The 24,303-nt window shown below is 34.9% G+C and overlaps 2 protein-coding genes across 2 annotated transcripts; both read left to right on the top strand.

The window, feature by feature from the left end:
* Positions 1–7,014, top strand: LOC145072173 (autophagy-related protein 18g-like). The gene is made up of 8 exons (XM_079018558.1): positions 1–432; positions 1,455–2,363; positions 2,450–2,692; positions 3,426–4,205; positions 5,414–5,571; positions 5,676–5,800; positions 5,897–6,193; positions 6,660–7,014. The coding sequence occupies exons 1-8, from the start codon at positions 268–270 to the stop codon at positions 6,662–6,664; spliced, it is 2,682 nt and encodes an 893-aa protein (XP_078874684.1). The 5' UTR covers positions 1–267; the 3' UTR covers positions 6,665–7,014.
* A 10,434-nt stretch (positions 7,015–17,448) lies between these two features.
* Positions 17,449–19,803, top strand: LOC145074864 (uncharacterized). Its single transcript, XM_079021192.1, has one exon. It carries the CDS (start codon positions 17,897–17,899, stop codon positions 19,091–19,093), a length of 1,197 nt encoding a protein of 398 aa, XP_078877318.1. The 5' UTR covers positions 17,449–17,896; the 3' UTR covers positions 19,094–19,803.
* Positions 19,804–24,303: the final 4,500 nt, after the last annotated feature.

Here is a 24,303-nt window from a genome sequence, read left to right as displayed (position 1 = left end):
GACCTTGGGAGAAATCAACTCAACAACAGGAGGCTTTTGAGGAACACAAAATTTTGGGAAATCTTCAATCAAATCTTCAAGTCAAACCTAAACCAAGAACACACTTGCGATTACTTCCACGACACAAAAATCAATTCGATTACGCTCTCGGATGATCATAGTTGATAGGCTAGAGGCGTCAGCTACGGCGGTGGTGGCGGTGGAGGACGGTGACGGAATTTTTTTCACTGCTGAGTCGGTGGTGGTTGGGAGAGGTTCAGGTGAGGGATGAAGAAAGGCAAAGGAAAGAATACCGGATTGTTGCCTAATTCTTTGAAGATTATATCTTCTTGTATTAAGACTGTGTCTACTAATGCTAGCACCGTCGTTCGTTCCGCCGGTGCTTCCGTCGCGGCTTCGATTGCAGCTTCCGGAGACGATCAGAGAGATCAGGTGTTTGTTTTTCTGATCGACGTTATATACTTTTTACTATATATGTTAATTAATTGTCTGTTGAGTATTTTTGGCTGTACGATTAGAATAATCACGCTGGATGATATCAACTGGAATACCTCTTAGCATCGGCGTGTTTGTTAATTACAAATCTGTGCAATCATGAGCTAATTTGTTAATTTACAAGTCCATGTGATGTTGTTCAAGCATAATAGGGGTGGAAGGCTATTGGAGTCTGGACAATATTTGTTTATAAGTAATATTAATCCATGAATGTAAGATGCAAAGCTAAATAGAAATATGCACCATGGGAGCTGATGTATGACAATATGAAAAAATTCCTTGATTCCTTCTATGTCCACTAAGTATCTGCTGAGTATCTTTGGTTGTATGACTAAAGTAAGTATGCTGGATAAGATCAAGCGAAATAGCTCTTAGCAATTGTCATGTTTGTTTATTACAATATTGTGTAATTATGATTCATCGGCTGATTTGAGAACTTAAAAAAGTTCATATGACGTTATTTGTGCTTAATAGGACAATGGATTGTGCTACTATGTCTTCAACTTTTATAAGTACATAATTCCATGAATGCATGATGCGAAGATAAATGGACTTGTACATCGTGATTGTTGATATATGATTCCTTTTTGGTTGTACACTTGTATTATTGAAGTAAGTATACTGGATCAGATTAAATGATTATCATTATGTTTGTTAATTACAACTCTCTGCAGTCATGAGCAGATATGAAAACTTATAATTCATGTCATGTGTTGGTGCATAATAAGGCACCATAAATGATCTAGTATGTCTTGGAATTTGGATAATATATGTTTGTAGGTATAAGAATTCATAAATGCATGATACAAAGATAAATGGAGTTATTGATCATGGGTGGTATTATCATATGTTAATTACCTGTCTGCTGATTATTTTTGGTTCTCCTTTTTATTCTCAAATATTTCTACTGCCACATTCTTCAAGAACCCCTATCTTAAATTTTTTTTGATGGTAACCAGGTAACATGGGCTGGCTTCGACAGATTAGAAGTTGGCTCCACTTCCTTCAGACATGTTCTATTGCTTGGTTATCAGACTGGTTTTCAAGTGATTGATGTGGAGGATGCATCTGATTTTACTGAGCTTGTTTCAAAGCGTGATGGCCCTGTCACTTTCCTACAGTTGCTGCATATTCCTGCAAACCCTGATGGCAATGAGAAGTTCCTACCATTACATCCGTTGCTAATAGTGGTTGCAGGTGATGAAGCCACCAGGCCCACACCCTCCATGGGTCAAAATCGAAGCTATTTGAGTCCACCTGGCAGGGATGGTTCAGTTGTGTCTCATCATCAGTCAGGAACCTCTGTGGGTTCTACTGCAGTGCGGTTTTATTCCCTTCAGTCCAACTGTTACGTGAAGGTTCTCAGGTTCAGGTCAACTGTTTTTATGGTCAGATGTAGTCCTCTGATAGTAGCTGTGGGTCTTGAAAAAGAGATACACTGTATAGATGCAGTCACACTTGAGAATAAGTTCACTGTTCCAACCTATCCAGTTCCTCAATTTGGAGGACAAGGAATGGTTGGAGTTGGGGTTAACATTGGGTATGGTCCATTGGCTGTGGGTCCACGGTGGTTAGCTTATGCTTCAAACAAACTGCTTGTATCAAACACAGGTCACTTAAGCCCGAAGAACCTTACTCCTGGTATTAGCCCATCCACCTCACCAAGCAATGGTTCATTGGTGGCTCGTTATGCAATGGAATCAAGCAAACAATTGGCTGCTGGAATTATCACCCTCGGTGACAAAGGCTATAAAACCTTCTCTAAATACTATCCAGAGATGCTCCAAGATCGTCCTGGTTCTCCTATGACATCAAATCCAGGCTGGAAAGTCATGAATGCTTCTTCAGAAGTAGATAATGCGGGAATGGTCAGTTCTACTGGCTTTTTTTAGCAAGGATTTAATTGATCTTTCCCTTGTGGATGAGAGATTCACTAATTATATATTTTCTGCAGGTCATCGTGAAGGATGTTATTTCAGAAGCTGTTATATCACAGTTTAGAGCTCATTCCAGTCCACTGTCTGCATTATGCTTTGATCCACGTGGAACCCTTCTAGTTACAGCCTCAATACATGGCAATAATGTAAATATCTTCCGAATCATGCCTTGTACTCGAGGTGGTTCTAGCAATCAAACCCATGACTGGAGTTCCTCTCATGTGCTTCTTTACAAACTGCATCGTGGCATAACATCAGCTGTTAGTACACAATTCTTTTTCTATTTCTTTATGTAGAGGTGGCAATTTCGACTCATTTACCTATAAATGGGTAAAATGAAAAGGGAATGGGGTCACCCGAAGTGCGACCACAAGCATACAACCTCATCAATCTCTTTTTACAATCCGGGGCGTATTTGGTTTGTGGGTTCTGGTGGAATCGATGGAATTGGAATTTGAGATTCCATTCTATGGTGTGTTTGGTTGCCAACTGGATGGAGTTTAATTCTGTCAAATTCCACATTTGATGGGTTCCTAGGGTTGGGTGGAAGGAATTCAATTCAATTCTCTCTTTTCTATTAATAGACCAAAATACCCTCATTATTTGTATTGAAATAAAAAAAAAAGTAAAAAATTAATTATTAGCGAATTTAAAATTTATTCAGTTCTTGCTATTGAATTCCATTCCATTTCCCGCCAACCAAATACATAACAGATTACAATTCCTTCATATTTCAATTCCTTTGATAGAATTCATTCTATCCAAAAACATTCTGCAAACCAAATGCCCCTTAAGTTTTTGTTATAATAATTTAGCTTTTGTAATCATGTCTAACAATATTTACAAAATTGGACAAAAAACATTTACTGGTCAACCCAACCTCACATTAATTTAAGAAAACCTGTTTTGCCACCTCTATAATTTTTTAGTATAAGACATGCCCTTGGTGGCACTCATTTGCTGACTTGATGCTTCATTTTATTTGTTTGACAGGTTATCCAAGACATAAGCTTTAGTCGCTACTGTCAGTGGATTTCTATTGTTTCATCCAAGGGTACATGTCATGTTTTTGCTCTATCACCCTTTGGTGGTGACACTAGCTATCGGAATCATGGATTCCAGAGTCGATCAGTCAATCCCGTTCGATCTCTTCCATGGTGGTCAACCCCGTCATTCGTCGTCATAGATGAGCAACCTTTACCACCTCCAGCTCCTCTTACCCTTTCCGTAGTTGGTAGGATCAAGAGTAATAGTTCTGGATTTCTCAATTCCGTCACCAATGCTGCTTCTTCTGTGGTCGGAAGGACACAAATGCCCTCTGGTGCTGTTGCTTCTGTTTTCCACAACTCTATGGCTTACCGTAATCATGATGTTTCAAAAAACAGTAATTCCTTGGAATCTCTGTTGATTTATACTCCATCTGGATATGCAATTCAATATGAACTTCTGCCATCAATGGGGACCCAGATTGATGTTGGTTCAAGAACTCAGTATCAACTGGGCCAAGATGAGGAGTCAGGAGTGATATTTGAATCTCGTCAATGGTGGCAAGTTTGTAGGAGGTTGGATTCTCCAGAAAGGGAGGAATGCATTTCGGTTACTGGCCAAGGCTCTAAGACGTCATTTTACAACTCCAGAGGTAATGTCAGCATGGGTGGTCAAAATCTGGTCAAAAGTGATGCAGTGAAGCGAAATGATAGGGCACATTGGTTTCTGTCAAATGCGGAGGTCCAAATAAACTCTGGGAGATTACCAGTATGGCAAAATACCAAGGTATACATCTTAAACTCTTAGTACATGTGGAAAAATGGGTGGGTCGGGTAACATGTGAAAGCAGGTTCAAGCCAAAATGGGTAAACTTTTAGTTTGAGCTAAAACGGGTTGGGTCAGCCAGCAAATGCTTTTTGTCCATGTATTTAGTTTTATAGATAATTGAAATGATAAATGTTATTACAAGAACTATCTTTATCATAGGGTTATTTATTTCTAAGGAAAACCTGACATGGTGACCCTTTTTCCAGATAAGACCTAAAGTTATTTTTTTTTACAATTGAAACCAAAAGTCTGACCTAACCTTTTATTTTTTGACTTTTTAACTGGTTAAAAAAAATTAGGTCTTTCTGAAGAAGTGGCCAAAATATTATGTTTGTTATGCAAATAAGCATAAAATCTTGTTTGCATAAGCGACACAACAATTTGATCACTTTTTTGGAAAAGACCTTTTTTACCGGATGGAAACCTGTAAACTTTTGGTTTAAATTGTAAATAAAAAATAAAAAAAATAGGCCTTGTCTGAAAAACAGGTCAAAATGTTAGTTTGTTTGTTTGTTTGTTTGTTTTTTTTTTTTTTTTTTTTTTTTTTTTTTTTTTTTTTTAAATAACATTTATTATAAAAGTAATTAATCTATATTTTGTTCCTCGTTCTGGAAAAGTCGTTTTCCTTGAAAGCCATTTGAGAATTTAGATTTCCATAACTTTTCATAAAAGTCATCTTAGAATTCTCTTACCCTCTAAAAGTTCCATGAAAGTCATCTTAGATTTGTTGGCTTTCCATAAAATCTTCAATAAAAACCACCTAAGGCTTGACTTTCTATAAAACCCATCAAAGACCTGTTAATTTTCCATAAAGTTATCCATGAAATTCATTTGAGATTTGTTAACCTTCCGGAAAAGTCATTATATAAAATCTGGAATAGCTTTCATGGAATTTAATTTTCGATAATGGATTTTACGGGAAAAGGAGCAAAGAATAAGGGATTTCGTGACATTTCCCTTTTTTAAATGCATGTGGCAAATTTTGACCCTTTTTCTTTCTAGTGACTTTTTATTTTTTATTTTTTATTTTTTATTTTTATTGTGACCCAAGTCGACCCATTTACCTATACATGGGTCGAAATTGCTACATCTAAATATCTAATCTTAGCATACTTTTAGTTTGATGCTGCTCTATTTACGACTGATTTGTTGTGTTTTTTGTCCAGGTGCATTTTTATGCGATGAGATGTGTGAATGTGGAGGGATTTGGAGGTGGAGAGGCTCAGATTGAGAACATTCCGTGTTATGAAGTTGACATAAGAAGAAAGGATTTGTTACCAGTTTTGGAGCATTTCAATACCATCAAAGCAGGCTGGGATGACAGGTGATGATTGATTTTATTTATTTGGCTGGACACACGAGGGTTTTAGATATTGGATTAATAATAGTCAAATAAATTTCTTAAAACTGTATTGATTTGTTCCACAGAGTCTATTCTGCCCAAAAAAATCCGTCTTTGGAATCTGGTGAAGATAGAGAGAAGGCCAGTGATGAATCTGTCATCTGTCTTTCAAAGCCAGCATCGGTTAGCTCTACTGAAAGCTCGGATGGAGGTATAGAAGAACTTGTACCTGTATCAACATAAAATATAATCTAAATCAACCAATCTAATGTAATATTTTGGAACTTTTTATTTTTGTTTTTTTCAGGATCATCCCGAAGGATTGAGAATTTGCTTGATCTTGATCCAGTGAACAATGGCAATCGACCATTCTTAACATCCAACCATTTTGATATCAAGGAAGTAGCTAGTGTGTCTCCGGTTCAGAAAGAAGCGGTAGGTTTTCAGGAGGGTTACTGTAAGGTGGTTGAACCGGGTGGTTGCAGTAAGCTAACCGCACCCATAATCGGTTATGGTCAAACTGATGGCGACGGGAGGGTCACCTCAGAGAATGAAGGGGAGGAGGATGAACTTCTTGGTGGCATGTTTGACCTTTCTGAAGAAGGTAACTAACTAACTACACATTTTGACTTTTCCATTCATATCTATTACTTTCCGGGCCAATTGGGGTTTTATATTTTACTCGAATGCTCCATGGGTAAAGTTCAAAAATAAAAACAAAAAATTGTGAAAATTTACCTGCCCACCCATTTTGCCACATATCATTTCTTCTTATAGTCGATTAGAGGTGGCAATTTCGTCCAATTGCCAAAAATGGACGTGTATTCAAATAGTTGCTACCTCTCTTTATTTATAAAAAAATCAAGTTATTATTGTCATCATTTAGTTTTTGTAATCACATTAGTTATTCATAAAATTCAAAACAAACGAACAAAAAAGTATCGACTCGTTACCTGCTCTGTCTATTTTGCCGCTTTTTTATTATTGATTTTTGAAACCGGAAATGTTTAGTATGTTTGACTTTTGACTAAATAAGTTGACCTTTTTTTTTATGTCAAATGGAACAACAGGTTGATACATTAGTTGCAAGATGCATCCGAATTCTTTGATGGCAGGGTTAGGGTGGGGTGATCTCTCGCTCTATATCTTTCTCAGCTCTCAACTTCTCATGTATATTTGTGAATAAATGACAAATTTTATGTTTTTTGTTTAATTGTGGGTCTGGTATTGGGATTTGGGTCATAGGGGAACGACTTTGATTTCCTTCACTCCATCAACTCAACTTTCTCTGCTTAGTTTGTTTGCTGGACGTGATCAATGTGAAAGTTCTCTACAAATGTATAAAAATAAATCTGTATATTTTTTATTCAAACAGAAAAACAAAATAAATTCAAATTAAGAATATTCCTTTTTTTTTTTTACTTACATAGTTGCAACATGTTTGTCTTTTAGCGCTGCGATCAAGTTATTTGAGCTCAAATCTCGTATGGCTCGAAATATGTAACTAATCAAGTTTGTGTTTATATTTGGGGTTATTTTGTTTTATTGAACACAATTTCTAAAGATATTTTCTAGTTATTCAAGTTTTTACATGTTTCATTTATTGAAATGGGCTATAGCTACACATGTTAGTCATGTGTTCATCGGTATATTTTTTTCACTGGAAAATCGTTGAGATATTGGTCATGTGAACATAATTATGATTTTGTATGACTCGACTAGTTTGTTGTCTTCTCAAGAGTGTATGGGTTATTGCTGTTATTTTGATACAAAATAATATTTTGTCCATAAAATAAAGAAAAACTTGATAATACGAGATGTGAGGACTGAGTGAGGACCCATGGGTTGGTTGACTAACCTAATCTTCAAAAGGAAAGGTCAAAAAGGTAATCAGTCCAAAAAAGGGTAAATGTGCCATTTAATATATTTAATGGGTGCAAAAGGTATCATTAAATACTTTCAAATGGACAGGCTTCTCTTCAATCAATGCATGCATTAAAGAGCTCACAACAAAAGTTTTAAAGAGTTTATAAACTGGCGTATATCATTTTTATATCAGAAAATTAGTGTGGTTTGCTGGTTTTTATGGGTTCCGTCCATTGACTTATAATATTACAGGTTCGGTTTGTTTAGGCTTAGTTATATTGGATTTATCTTTTTCACTTTGCCCTTAATTTATATTTATCAGTCTGTAATTTGATAATTACAGATTGAGTCTCTGAAAAAAAAATTGCCGCCTCGTTCTTGTGCTTTTAGTTTGTTTTGAATCAAGTCCCTTTCACAAACACCATTAATTTTTTCCGTTGCATGTGTAAAGTTATTATTTGGCCTTTAATTATGTATTTTTAACAATTTGTTATACTATTATCATCTAGAGTAAATTAGATGATTTGTTGCTTATACCATTTATTTATTTATTTATTATAGCCAAATGAGTGAAATGACCCACCATCTCAACGCCTCTTATCCTCTAAATATTATTATCGCTTTCAATGAAGTCAAGAACAAACTTCTTTTTTTTCTAGAAGCCATACCGTCGATGACACCACGCCCGATCTCTGGAGGCCTGTCGTAACCACCACCGGCCTTACCAATCATCTCACCGTACTCTTTCACATCCAATAACCTCCTCCTAGTTCCTCTCTTTTGTCATTGGAGACCGTTGTCGTTATAGGGTTCTATACCAATGTTCTATATCGATTTGCAAGTTTTCTATCTATATTGATATTCAAGGTTCTACACCGAAGTTCTACGACAGATTTGGAGTTACAAGATTCTATGTTGGAAATCTCATATCTTTTAGATGTGTTTGATTCCTATATGTTATGATATCCAAAATTGGTTTTGGTAAGTTTTTGCATAATTTCGTGTTCGATATGGAAGCCTCCAATGTTGTGTTAATATCCAAGATGTTGTTTCATTTTTTCGGTTCATAGCCTCCGATATGGTGTTGTTAAAACATCCTAGATGTTGTGGTATACATTCTAGAAATTATCTCAGATATGGTTTTACTTTTCTGTAAACACACATGAATTATGGTGATTGAAAGTAAGGTCCAAAGCCTTCAATGTGGTGCTATCAAACATCCTATGTGGTTTTAATCTTCTGTAAGGTGACCGGGTGTAGGGAGTAGGATGGATGGGGATGAGACTGCTGAAGTATAAGTATTAACTCTTTACATAATGATTAAAAAACTATTTAAGAAAAATAAAAAAATATAAGGGTAAAATGTTTATGTCACGTCTAGCAGTAGGGACGGAATGCACAACAAAATAAAGTTTAATAAAACGTATGAGTGAGAAAAAAAAAGTTAGTGACCAAACATGCAGATTGCCCAAACCATAAGGACCATCCGTGTAATTTATGAGAAATATAATTTATTGATAAGACAAATGAAATACTACGCAATGTATTTCCAACGAGAACGACGTTGGTGAATTGCTGAAAATACTCTAAGTATTGAAAATGGTAATGTACTTTGTGAACGCGACGCGTAGGCAAAGGGATAAGTGACACGTGAGACAATATGTTGCTATATTTAAAGTGGTGATGTTTCACATGACACGTACACATGTTAGACACGACACGTAAGTGATCGAGAGTCCACACCATTAAAAAGAGGATGTGGCGCGTCAACGTCGACATTAAACATGTTTAAACATAGGAGATTTGGGTGTTGTGATTTCTTTTCCACATATTCGACCTTCAAAGCTCCATATGGTGATTTGTAAGAGCTTGATGCAATAGGAGGAGCTACATGCGAAGGAAATAAAGAATCAAGCATATATATCTTGAACTGGATGTAAATTCCTTATTCTTGCACGTTTAAATGGATTTATGGTGAAATTAGAGAGGGTGAGGAATGACGAAAATCTAGCTCATATACTACGGAAATCTTGATGTTGGTAATATAGTGAGCAAAATAAAATTTTGGGTAGCTGTTGTATGTTAGAATCATGGTTAGATGATTGAAACCGAGAAAAAAAGGTTATGAACACTAATTTTGGAAAGTGGTGATATAATGAAACTGAAGTTATGTCTTGATCAATTAAGTTGTATAGATGATTTATACGCGGAGTATAATTATATTTGGTATAAAAAGTTGGTTATGTGATTAAGTCATGAATGAATGAATTATAAATTGAATTATGAGTTCCAATTAATGAAATAGGACTTAAAAGGAGATTAAGCTTATGTCTTAATGGATTAAGACACCAGGATAAGTAATCAATGGAGCTTAATGAGTTTAGCTACATAACTAAGTATTATGTATTAGATGGAAATGTTGAGTCAAACACATAATAGGGTGATACATTGAGTTATAATATTCAAGAATTATGTATTACTTTGACAACTATTGTAACATCAATAAAAATCATGAAAATTTTAAACTTTTAAAAACAACCCAAAAATCATAAATTGTTTACAACATAGTTTTCAAAACATGTTCCATATCAAAGTTTCCTAAAATCATAAATCCAAACACGAGGATGTGTACGGTCACACCTTCGCCTTCCCGCAATCGTCTGAAGTACCTGAAACATAACCAAAAACTGTAAGCCCAAAGCTTAGTGAGTTTCCCCCAAAGTACTAACACAACACAAAATCATAATAACACCAACAAACGGCATGCATATGGAGCCTTCAATGTGACTACAACGCCCCATCTGATACGCTCACAAGACCTTCAGCATGACTGGTACGCTTCACCGGACCTTCCGCCTATCTGGAACGTCCTTCGGGTCTTCGGCCTGACTGGTACGCCCCTCTAGCCTGCAGTCTATACGGGACGCCTTGGGTCTCTCGCCCTTCAGCACACAGCAGGACCGCCTCAACCCAACACACCATCACATATCAACATATACCATATCAAACCCTAGCTAGCATATACATACAGTCATACAAATCTAACAGATCACTAAGCATAGCATCATCTTATATACTAGGATACAAATCTAATATATCACTACATCATACAATCATGTGATAAACCACGATAACAATCCAAATAGGCCGACCTTGGTGCCTTCGACCCAAAAGTACAGCGAGGAAAACTCACCTCGCAAATCCGTAAAGGTAGTACAAAAGAATGTCGCTCCGCGAGTCCACTCTACAAGTCACATATACATAGGGAGATACCTAAACCTTAGGCTTCATAAAAAATACCCAAAATGCCCCTAAGGTCAAATTAGGTCAAAAGTCAATGGAAAGTCAACCCACCTGAGTACGCCTAGCGTACTCAGCTCCTACGCCCTGCGTACTTAGCCCTTGACCAAAAACGAGCAGTTGACCACGTACGCCCAGCGTACGCAGCGGTCATGCAAAAACATCCATTAAGTGCTTAATTTAACAAGTTCAACGTCCAAAATCCAGATCCAAGCCTAAAAAGGTGTTCCAAACCATAAAGTTTCCAACTTTATGATTATGCATGCCTTAATAAGTCCAAAAACCAAAACCCTAGTTTGTCTTAACCCCTTAAGACTCCTATAACTTGCATGCAAACACCAAATGAGTCAAGATAACATTTTTACGACTTAATGCACCTCAAATCTTTTGAAAGGACAACTCCTTTGATCTTAGAGTAGCTCATACTCATTAAGTCCAAGAAAAGGGACTAAAACTCATAAAACTTCACATGGAAATATCTTAAGGAAATACAAGTCAAGATCAAAGCTTTATACTTTCTGAAGTCTCCCGAGGAGGCAAAAATCCCAGATCAACAAGCTTGCTTCTACACAAGGCTCCTCAATAAATCTTCTTTCTTCCTTTAACATACCAAGAACATACACTTAAGATCAAAACACACACTCAAGAGATTAGGGTTTGCAAAACGTTACAAGGGGAATGGAGGCTAGATAAGTGAGGGAAATGAGGTTATAAGGACGGTTATATAGGAGCTCAACCTTAAAATTTAGGGTTTCCAAAACTAGTGAGTACGCCCCGCGTACGCTGATGTACGCCTAGCGTATTAGGGCACACCCTAGTACGCTAAGCGTATGCACGCACACATGGCGTACTCCCATTACTCTGAGATTACAATTTTGCCACTAGGGCTTCCAATGGACACTTCTTTCTACTCAGGGACCAAAACACGATATGATAAGATTATAAGGTTGAATTTAGAAGTACCTGAACACCGGGATGTTACAACTATTGGAGTTTCTGAAATGGGAGAAGTTGTGGGATTTCTAAAAGCTTGAATTCCTTATACATGAATCATAAACAAGTGAGTAACCATACTCATATTCTAGATTGTTTGATATCTAGTTATGTGGTGATTATCGTGTTAACATTTTTGGTGCTAGTGCAATATCGTAGTTTGTATGTAAAACTTTATGGTGAATATATATATATATATATATATATATATATATATATATATATATATATATATATATATATATATTAACGTTGAAGGGTGTATATCCAATAGGGTGCTTATGGTATTATCTATGTATAAGATGCAAAAAAAATTAAATATCTCTTATGTATAATATGTTCTATGGTGTAATACATAATATCCATTTTTAGGGGTGTGCAAAAAAACCGCAAAACTGAAAAACCGAGCCAAACCGGCCAATCTGAAACCGAAAAAAACCATAACCGAAAAAAACCGAAACCGAAAAAACCGGATATCAACGGGTCGGTTTTTGGTTTTGATATATATATATATATATATATATATATATTAAAAAAATTATTATTTTATTACTAGTGTTTCGATTGATTTACGAGTCCAATAACCTAAACAAAAATCCATATCGACAACTTCAATTTTGTAATTCTAAATTCATTTGATTTTCTTGTTATTTATATTATTGTATTTATTATACAAATCATAATACTACGTATATGATATTTGAACTTCATTATGTTTTTTTTTTAAACTCTTTGACTTACTGATTTTAAGAAAGAGATAACTAAAATGGAGTTTGTAGTTTCAATTGAAATTAATTTTTTATATTTTAACGGGTACCCGTGAACTGAACCGTGGTTACCCGATTTCATACGGTTCGGTTCGGTTAGGTTTTTTGTCAATACGGTTCGGTTTCGGTTAGTGCGCATGAGGTACCCGCCCCGTGGTCACAGTTCACAATTTTATTACTATCCGAACCGAACCGCCCCGTGAACACCCCTATCCATTTTATGATATTAACTCGTGAGAGGTCGATGTAACGTAAATGTTATCTTGTGACTAATTTTGGTATATTAGTGAGCCTTATAACAATTGTCTCAAGGCAATATCCAATTCGATGTATTAATGTCATCAGTGTTAATTAATATTAATACTGGATTGTTGAATATCCAATTCGATGTATTAATGTCATCAGTGTTAATTAATATTAATATTGGATTGTTGATTAATAGTTAGTGAAGTTATTTAATAACTTGGTGTAATAGATGGTTGCATCTAATTGATACTAGATAATTAAACGGTCGTGTTTGATAGACTAAGGTTTAATAGACCGTAGAGTCTAACTGCGAGCAATACGATGAATAATTGTATTTATCGGATTGAAATATTGGAATTTTATGATGACTGATAGATTGGATATTAATATTTAGTATTGAGGCGGTAAAATGAGAGATGTGTAGGTGATTAACGGTGTAATATCCATTGCACGTGGCAACAAATATTTATTTGGTGATTAGTCGGTGCGATATCTATTCCAGGTGTCAACAGGATATTTATGAGGTGATTTGTTGGTGTAATATCCAATATAGGTGACAACGGATAATCTATTAGATGATTTGTTAGTGTGATATCCAATGTAGGTGGCAGCATATATCCATTTGGTGATATGTCAGTGCGATGTCCAATGCAGGTGAAAACATTTATCTATATGGTGATTTAACAATGGCAATGTACAATGCGGTGGTTACAGGTATCCAATTGGCATTGATGTTGGCATTATACTATTTAATCGTGGCATATGGGTAATTGGTAAGTCGAGTGCCTGGTGATAGTCGAGTATGTTAATTATAGAGTATGGGATACTTTGGTGGTAATACCCAACAAGTGTTATGGTGTAGTTGAATAAGCAGACTTGGTGAGACGAGACATAATACAAGTTTTATAAATCATCTACGCTTGAGAATATATTGATGTATTCATGAGGAATTTATATTTGTGAATATATATAATTCTAGTGATACTTTTAGTAGTAGTAATATAATGACGTTTAGGCACGTCAAGTAGAAGATATCTAGCGACAATGCTCAATGAGTATGGTGTGTGTAAAACCCGGATCAGGTGCACATTATCTTTAAATATTGTGAAGTTAAAAGTTTCAATATTTTCCCTTCTCACGTGAGGAATGCCTTCTCACGTCGTGAGGAGCGATTCGGACCCGTGCATCATTTTAAGGCTCACGACGTGAGCAGTCTAGTGCTCACAACGCGAGGGCTGTTGATGACCAAAAACTCTAAGTTTTCGGTATTTAATGGAATGAGAGTGCTAGGGTTTCTCATCCTCAGCCTCATACACTCTCTAATCCTCCAGAAACCCTAATCTTACTCCTCCCTAAGATCCTTTGTCATTTGAGTTCACTTCTAGCTTGAAGAAGAAGAAAAAAGAAGAAGGAAATGCTCTAGTGGTGGTGTGGGCAAAGAATCATCATCGTCACCATATTTTCCTGCTTTTGGACCCTTGTAAGTATCAAAGGTTCCAACTTTATTGCTTATCATGGATAGATCTTGAGTTTTTTCCATCTTATTGATGTTATTGCATGCTTGAGTGGAGTAAATCCATAAAATTCGCAACTTTATGAATTCTAAGAGTCCTTAGAGCATTATATTGTTCAGATCTAGAAGTTGGTATGGATTTGAGGCATGCATGAAAGATTGAAGCTCGTTTCTTCCCTTTTTGACCTAGAAATGGCTGATCATGTTTGGTGCATGCATGGCTATAAAGGAAACATTTTCATGGACCTTAGGGGTCCCTTTTAGCTTCTGGATGAAGTGGACTCGAAGACTTAATGGAATAAGGACTTAAAATGGTGACCCTTAGCCACAGACAACGCTCATGACGTGAGATGTAAGATCTCACGATGTGAGATTCGGAGCATCCCCGTCTTCTGTTAGAACCCTTGGAGCTCAAGATGTGAGAATGGGTGCTCACTTCGTGATGCCTATTCAGGTGGATTCTTTGACTGAGTTGACTAGTTTGGGTCGAGCCGAGTGGGAATCGGACCGGGTTCGCTGTCACGACGTGACCAGTGCTTGGCTATGATGTGAGGTGAGTTGACTTTGACCAAGTTTGACTTAAGGATATTTTGGCTAATTCATATTATGTTTGAGATTTGGGTCATTCTGATGATTAGGTGTCAGTTTGAGCTGAGATTCAGAGTCAGGACCTCATCAGCCAGTGTTCAGTTTCTGAGGTGAGTTTTCCTCCCTGTACTTGCGGGTCAAAGGCACCAAGGTCGGCCCATTGGATTAGATATCCTGCTATGTGTTAGTATGATATCGTGCTGTAGTGATCCGTTAGATCGATATCCTGGTATATAGGATGATGCTATGCTTAGTGATTTGTAAGATATGTCTGATTGTCTGTTGACTGGTTATGTGAATGTTTAACTGTTATGTATATGTCGACATGTTGTGTGTGGTTGGGTTGAGGTGGACCAGTGTAGACTGAAGGCCAAGAGACCTAGGGCGTCCCAGATAGACTGTAGGCCTGAGAGGCGTACCAGTCAGGTCGAAGGCCCATAGAACAGTCCAGATAGGCTGAAGGCCCAATGAGGCGTTCCAGTCATGTTGAAGGTTCTATGAGTGTTCCAGATAGTCTGTAGGCCAGTACGGTTTTCCAGACAGGCTGAAGGCTCTGTATGCATGTTGTTTGTTATTGTACTTATGTTTATGTGGTGATACTTTGGTGGAACTCACTAAGCATTGACTTTGATCATAATTAATAAATAAATAATATTTTTAGAAACTCTAAAAGTAAGGGTAAAATAGTAAATTAACAATGATTTAACATACCAACTTGCACGATTGTTAAGTCTAGGGACCAAACCTGCATTAAAACTAAGCCAACATGACCATATCCATAATTATGAAAGTCATTGGACGGTATCCAAAAAAAATCAAGATACTACAAATTTAGTCCATATAGTTTGTCGATTTCTATAGGTCCAGTCCGTGTGGCTTTAAAATTATAAATTTTGTCCAAATTTGGCTGTGGATCTGATCCCTCCATTTAACACCATCAATCTGTGTCCATTAAATCTCTATTGTATGATCATTTTGCCCTTAATATAACATTGTCTATTTACTATTATAATATGTTTGTTGTAAGTGGCCCACCATCATCAAACCTTCTTCCACCCATGCTTTTTTTGTTACGATAGATACCACTATTGTCGTGAACATCACCAACGCCACTACCCTCCTCTGTCGTGACCATCCTGAGCCCATCCATTCCTCAGTAAAGCTTTGTGTGAAACCCATATCTCCATGTACACCAATAATTTTTAAAGGAACATCTAAATTAAAAACTACAACAAACATCTCCAATGAATTCGATCTGCAACCCACATCTCCGATAAATCTTGATCATCTTAAGATCAACAACACTGGTCTTGCTCTCAAGATCCCAAATCTTAATGTTTGACTCTATAGCAGAAAACAATCGGTACCAACTAGAGCTGAAGCAAAGAGCATGAATGATCATAATGGCATCTAGAGAGTAAAGTCTATTCCCATCATCCAAATCTCAAAGCAAAATCATCCCATCTTTTCTTCTACTAGCATATACATAACCATCAACCGTCATTGTGACAGCGTTACATAGCCTTTGTGTCCGACTAAAGTTGATTTGAGCTTGGAGTTAGTAAAATTCCATATCTTCAAAATTTTGTCCTGAGTGGTTGAGTCAACGGTCGTCTACAAAGTGTTATTGCTAAAACGAACACAACTAACCCAATGATTGTGAGCATCGTCGTCTTGAATGGTGTATTTGCATTCACCGAGTGTGTTCCATAGCACGAACGATAATGCGGCGGAGAAAACATGTTTAATGTAGAGAGACTAAATCAACAACTAAACCTATTGAAAATGATGAAATTTGTAATTTTAAAACCATGTGGATTGGAACCAAAAAATCGGCAAATACCTTGACCAAATTTGTTGTTTTCTCTTAACTTTATTGTTTGTATGAAAAAACTAAAACCATAATGTACAATTATAAATGTTTAAGACTAAAACTAAATGCAATAACTAACAATGCTACTAACTTGTATATACATATGTGTATAACTTGTCAAATTGTTATTTGTCTTAATATTGATTAAATATGCGACATGTTTCGTATTCTGTTAAGTATTTTAAATATTCTATTATAAAAAGTTACTGACATTTATTATAGTAGATGGATAATAAAAGTGTTTGACTTATTATTATCTTAATAATTAAAATTAATAAACAGGTAGATATGTACTAAAGGTTTTGATATTAAATAATTATTACCAAAGAGATACAAGTATACAACTGAAGTAGGATTAGAACTTTTAAAAAAAAATGTAATATTTTCTTGGTGGATAAGATTTTATCTGCTGAATCTATTTATGAAAAAATTGTCTATATACGATTAACGTGCAAGTATATGTTTGATTAAGTAATAAGTAAAAAGTAAAATCTAAAACAAGTGGGAAAATACAATGGAAAATGGATGATTACAACGTGTGTGACAGCTGACGAGGCAAAAAAAAAAAAAAAAAAAAAAAACACACAAACGGCATCTGACCTGACAGCCGAACCTCCCACGTAGGCTCGGACAACCGTTGGTAGTTTCCCAAGCCTACCCAAATATAAACAAAAAAAAATACTTTTAATTAATAAATTAATTAATGATTTCTACCGTAGAGCAGACACACATACACAAATAAACCAGCTTTTCAGGTATCATCACTTCTTTCACTACCATCATCTTACTCACTCTATAGAAATCGCCATTAAGCTCTCTTCCATATTCTCAAACAAGTACACTTCGAGTATCATCTTCCCTCTTCCTCTTTTAATTTTGCTGGTTTGATCTAATCGGTTGTATATTCTTTCTTATACCCAGTTTTGTGATTCTGAATATTGTGTTCCTAATCCGTTCTATTTTTGGGTTTGTGTTCTTAATTTAGAACTTTGTTGTTTTCTTCTGTGTTTGTTTTCGGTGTGTGTTATTTTTCTTTTCTTTTCTGAGTTTGAGTTTGTGTTCTTGATTTCAGTCTTTGTTGTTTTTATCTGGGCCTGTGCTGTTGTCTGTTGATTATAGTCTATTTCTAGGTGGATTTTTTGCATTCATTTATTTTTTATCATGAAGAACACAATGTTGGTGTTGGTTATGATTAACTTGTTGATTATTGTTCATGAAATTCGATTTTCTTTTGCAATTCTGGAACCTGTTGATTTTTTAGCCTTACAATCGATTAGAAAATCACTTGAAGACATGCCTGGTTCTAATTTCTTTTCTTCATGGGATTTCACCTCCGATCCCTGCAACTTTGCCGGCGTTTTCTGCGACGGTGACAGAGTTGTTGCTTTAAACCTCGGAGATCCACGCGCCGGTGCTCCTGGTCTCTCCGGCCGTCTTGATCCGGCTATCGGGAAGTTGACGAATCTCGCTGAGTTTACCGTTGTTCCTGGTCGTGTCATGGGTAAACTGCCGGCAACATTGTCAGAGTTGAAGAAGCTCCGGTTTTTAGGCATTAGTCGGAACTTTATCTCCGGTGAAATACCGGCGACTTTGGGTGAACTTCAAGGGCTACGAACACTTGATCTCAGTTACAATCAGCTCACCGGAAGTGTTCCTTGGGCCATCGGAAGTTTACCAACATTAGCTAACGTCGTTCTCTGTCACAACCATCTGTCCGGTTCAATACCTTCGTTTGTTTCTCAGACTCTAACCCGGTTAGACCTTAAACACAACAACCTCTCCGGTTCGATACCTCCCGGTTCACTCCCTTCGTCGTTAGAATACCTTTCTCTCTCCTGGAACAGTTTCTCCGGTCCGGTTGACCTTTTATTACCCCAACTAAACCGGTTGAACTTCCTAGATTTAAGCCTCAACCGGTTCACCGGTCAAATCCCCAGTTGTGTTTTCAGTTTCCCGATAACCAACCTCCAACTCGAGAGAAATCTTTTTTCCGGTCCGGTCCAGCCATTCAATGAGGTTGCAATCCCAACCGTTGATCTTAGCCACAACATGTTGTACGGACAACTGTCTCCACTGTTCTCAACAGTTCAGAATCTTTACCTCAACAACAACCGGTTCACTGGATCTGTTCCGACGACTTTGATGGACCGGTTAATGGCTGGAAACGTACAGTTGTTGTACCTGCAGCACAACTTTTTGACGGGGGTGCCGATCAATCCGATGGCGGCGATTCCACTGAGCAGTTCAGTTTGTTTACAGTACAACTGCATGGTGCCGCCGGTTCAGACGCCGTGCCCGATCGAAGCCGGTACGCAGAAGACCCGACCCACATCACAATGCATGGAATGGAAAGGGTAAAACTGGAAATTGATCCTATACTCTACTTCTAATCAATCTCGTATAAAATAAACTATTATTAAACTAAAAGTATTTTTTTATTCATTTGTTTTTACATCCAATTTAATTGATTTTTTTTAAACGGGAATTATAAAGGTTTATCATTTATGTCAAGTCAAAATTATATATATTTTTCAAGTTATTTCATCGTTTTGCAATATAATAATGTATCGTTTTTGCCCTGAAATATAAATTTTAAATAAGTTGCAAATAAAATCCATATTTCGAAAAATTCCAGATATAAATATACGTCGGTTTTTGAAATATGGATTCCGTTTATAACTTATTTACAATTTATATCTTCTTGCGAACATAATACATGATTGTATTAAACTTATATAGCAAAATGATGTTTTGAGCATACATATTTTGGATACGAGACTGGTTAAATAGATGTGTAAAAATATTATTTAAATGAATACATACAAGTTTTTTTTATAGTGATTGTTGATGGTTAATGTGTATGTTTTCACCGCTGATTGATTGTGGTATGTGATTAGGTACATAGTTAACCACGAAAAAAAACTTAGTTATATCAATATTTTATACTATAGTGGTTAATGTTCATTTTGATTTGAGTACTAACAAAAATGCAACTATAGTGGTTGATGTTCAATGAAAATGAAACATTTTAAAAATATTATTTAAATGAATACATACAAGTTTTTTTATAGTGATTGTTGATGGTTTCGGGCCTAATGTTTATGTTACTTTCTCAACGTTCTTGGTTATGTGTATGTTTTCACCGCTGATTGATTGTGGTATGTGATTAGGTACATAGTTAACCACGAAAAAAAACTTAGTTGTATCAATATTTTATACTATAGTGGTTAATGTTCATTTTGATTTGAGTACTAACAAAAATGCAACTATAGTGGTTGATGTTCAATGAAAATGAAACATTTTAAAAACATTTAATAGAATATAATGATTGATATTATTAACAGCAAAAAAAAACATAGAATAAAATATAATGATTGAATTGATTATTAATATTTATCATTTTTCTAAAATTTGAGACGGTCTTATGGTTGCATAATAAAAGCATTTTTTCAAGAGCTTGAAATATGTAAACTTTTTCAATAATTGTTTGGGTCTTATTTGTTTTCGAACAATTAAACATTTACAATTTATTTAAACAATTCATAAAAATTAATTTGAAAAAGCTCTCCTATAAAGGTTTTTTTTTTCATTTAAATCTTTTTAATGAAAAAACTCAATATTATTAACAACAACAAAAAAAACATTTAATAGAATATAATGATTGAATTGATTATTAAGATTTGTCATTTTTCTAAAAACCTCTTATTTGAGACGGTCTTATAGCTACAAAATAAAAACATTTTTTCAAGAGCTTGAAATATAAAAAATTTACAAACTTTAAACATGAACTTTTTCAATAATTTTCTTATGTGTTTTCAAACAATTAAACATTTACAATTTATTTAAACAATTCATAAAAATCAGTTTGAAAAAGCTCTCATATTAAGTTTTTAAAGCTTTTCCATTTAAATCTTTTTAATGAAAAAACTCAATAAAAAGCTATCCTATTATAGTTACTTTAAAATAATAACTCAAAACTCGTGTTCAAATCTTCAAATACCATTCTTAAATGGCACATATAAATACTCAAATATTCGGAAAATAAACATTTTTAAAAAACACATCATTCTTAAGATTATCTAATTAATTATAAAGATATCTAATTAATTAAAAAATATATATTAATAAACAGAGGAAATTTTTTAATTACTTTTTCAAACTAAGGGCGTGTTTGGCAAAAATAGCTGTTAGCTGGAAGCGGGTAGCGGTTAGCTGGTAGCTGGTAGCAGGAAGTTGTAGCTTTTATTTGTTATATGAATGTTTGGCAAAAATAGCTGGAAGTTTTTAAAATATATAAAATTACATAAAAGGACAATTAACTAAAAATAAAAAAATATATAAATATATTTTTAAGGGTAATTATGGAAAATGATTTCAAAAGCTCCGGAGCGTTTTGTTAAAAGCTACATGAAGTAGTTTTTAGAATCGGAGCATTTTGTTAAAACTAAAAGCTAAACGTTTGTACTGTCAAACGAAACTTTTTGTTTAAACTAGAACGTTTTGTCAAAAGCTAAAAACTAGAAGCTCCCAAACACTTCCAAAAATTCCGTGCCAAACACGCCCTCAATGTGAAAGTTACTAATGGTGCATTTATGTGTGTATAGACTTAAACTTTTTTGTATTAAAGCATTTATAATATAATATTTTTATTTTTAGAACACTGTATTTTGAAAATGTTTACTAATCATAGCAATACAAATTATTTTGTATTTAGATTACATAAATAGTTCTTTTGAAAAGCAATATTCTAATAAAAACAAATAAAAGTAAGATTTACAAAACAAACAAATCAACAAAAATAAATTGCTATTTATTTCATTTAATCCATTTTTTTATTTGTCCAGTTAAATTGCGCATTAAATGTCGCAAAAATCTTTCTTATAATAAAAACAAATAAAAGTAAGATTTACAAACCAAACAAATCAACAAAAAAAAAATTGTTATTTGTTTCATTCAATCCATTTTTTTATTTGTCCAATTAAATTGTGCATTAAATGTCGCAAAAATCTTTCTTATAATAAATCTTTTGATCCATAAAAAAAAAGTCAATATTATTAGGTAATAAAATCGAATCTACGGCTTTTGGATTGTATGCGGGTTTATTGGGAGCAGTTGGCAATCGGCATGGTTTTTGTTTCGTTGGCTTTTTCTTGTTTGTACGATTCTATTCTTACATTTTAGTTTTTACACCGATATTTCAATACTGGTCATGGTATAATTAATTGGTTAGTTTTTATTTATTTAATTTACTATTACTACTTGTGTAAAACTCAAAACACATCATAATTCTTTTTGTAATTTTATAATGTCCTTTGACATTTAATAAAACTCTAACAAATCAATCAATTTTTTATTCATTTGTAATGTTTTGTCATTTGTGTGAGTAGCGACATCCATTTTGGTAAGTTTGAGTCATGTGTGTACGACTGTATTACAAAATTGGTCTATAAAAAAAGAAAAATAAAATATTCTTTTATATTTTGTTCCTACTAATTTTTCTATTTATTAAATTAAAACAAGTGTCAAAATAAAAAAAAAAGATTAAAAGAGAGAATTAATGGATTACACGTATCATTAATTTACAGGAGTAGGAAGATAAATAAGAATAAAATGTAGGAGGATATTTAATTTTTCATAAAAAAATTAATATACTATGTGGTAAGTTTTATTTCTTCATTTAAATTTTAGATGTTGAGTTCTTTCCCCCAAATACCCATAAATAATTGAAAGTACATTTATTGGTATTTTTTGTGCATCAGGATTAATAAACAACTAAAAGCCATAAAATAAAAAAGAGAAATTATATTTTTCGATATTTGTCGTCAATTCAAATAGGTAGAATAGGTAGGAAAGATAATTAAGAAGAAAAATATAAGAATATTTAATTTCTCAATAGAAAAAGAACTTAGAGCAAAAAGAACTCAGAGCAAAGGGCACATAGAACTAGAAGAATAGGCACGCATCATGTACATAATTTTAAGGCTAATAATTTTTCTCGTTACATCAGCCTTAGGCTTAACGGTGTGGGTGCGGTTCCAAACCGCGATGCTGGACACGTGGACCGTGAACACCGCCCCCAGGGCACAGTTTCATGCGGCCAAGATCGCAGTGCGGCCATTGAAGACCGCGTTCCCTGATTGGTTGTTCTATTCCCTATGTTTGACCGATTGAAGATTCGTGTAATTTTTTTTGTAACCTTTATTCCATATATATATATATATATATATATATATATATATATATATATATATATATATATATATATATATATATATATATATATATATGTTACCATTTTAACCATTCACTCCACCTTTAAATCCACCTTTAAACAAATATTTACACACTCTTTTCATCAATTTTTTTTGAAAAGATGTCTTCTTCCAAAAGATCTAGCAAAGAAAAAACACCAGCCAGAAACACCAACACCCTAATACCTTCATTTGATCAACCAATTTTCTCACCTTCGTTTACCACTACGACGGTATGCTTCTGTATTTTCCACAACGACCAGCGCAACCATTACCACAAACACCACCACTACCATAACCCGACCCAGATTTTAATCCATTTGATTTTTTGTCGCAACCCGAGTTTGTTCAACAAACACAAACACAACCAGAAACGGTCGTTTCTGATTTTGAACCAGAATTCGTTACAGAAACTCAGCCCACTCGAGCAGCAACTAAAAGAAAAGAGAAGGCGGAGGCTAGATGTTGGGAACCTTTGGAAGCGTTAGTGTTGGCACAATCTTGGATCGATATTTTAGAAGATGCGACGGTTGGAAAAGACCAAAAACATGACCGCTTTTGGATTCGCGTTTTACACAGGTTCCATAAAGGAATGAACCATGGAGAATACCGTTTTAAACATCAAGTGTACTCCAAATGGGGGAAGATGAACAAGGAAGTCATGTTGTTTAATGACTTGTGGAACAACATGAAACGTCAATAGAAAAGTGGAGAAAACGATGAAGTGATTTTGAAGAAAGCGTTGAAAGTGTATCAAAAAGAAAATCTGAAGGCTTTCAAGTTTCTTGAAGTTTGGAATTTTTTGAAAGATAACAGGAAATGGCTAAGTAGCAAAATATCAGACGAGCATATCGACAGTGGTTCGAAATGCAGCAGAACATCTGAGTCAGACCACACTACATCAGATGCTCGTGTTCAATTTGATCTAAACGAAGATGAACCTGTTCCAGTTTCACCACCTTCCCGACCAATGGGAAGAGACAAAGCAAAAAGCAAAGGCAAAGGCAAAGCGTCGGATTCAGATGATTTGAAAGAAATGGGAGACGACATAAAGGATATAAAAAACAGAATGGACAAGATTTTGCAAATTGCTTCTGAAAGAGAGCTTCAGAAACGAAGGGAGAGCGACATGCGAATACTAACGACGGACACGTCGAATATGACCGGGGCCGAGCTTGAAGTGGTTTTGGCATGTGTGTGTGTGTGTTTTAAGTTGTAGGTGTTATGTTTCTAATTTGTTTTTCTAAATTTTAAGGTTTTTTTTAAGTTAAGTAATGTATGGTATTTGTATTTTTAATTAATGAAATATTATGTTTT

This window comes from Lactuca serriola, chromosome 9 (assembly GCF_051521515.1).
Source record: "Lactuca serriola cultivar US96UC23 chromosome 9, Lser_US96UC23_V15, whole genome shotgun sequence".
Lineage (NCBI taxonomy): Eukaryota > Viridiplantae > Streptophyta > Magnoliopsida > Asterales > Asteraceae > Lactuca > Lactuca serriola.
Note: the sequence above shows the minus strand (reverse complement) of the source record. Positions and strands in the feature narration are given on the sequence as shown.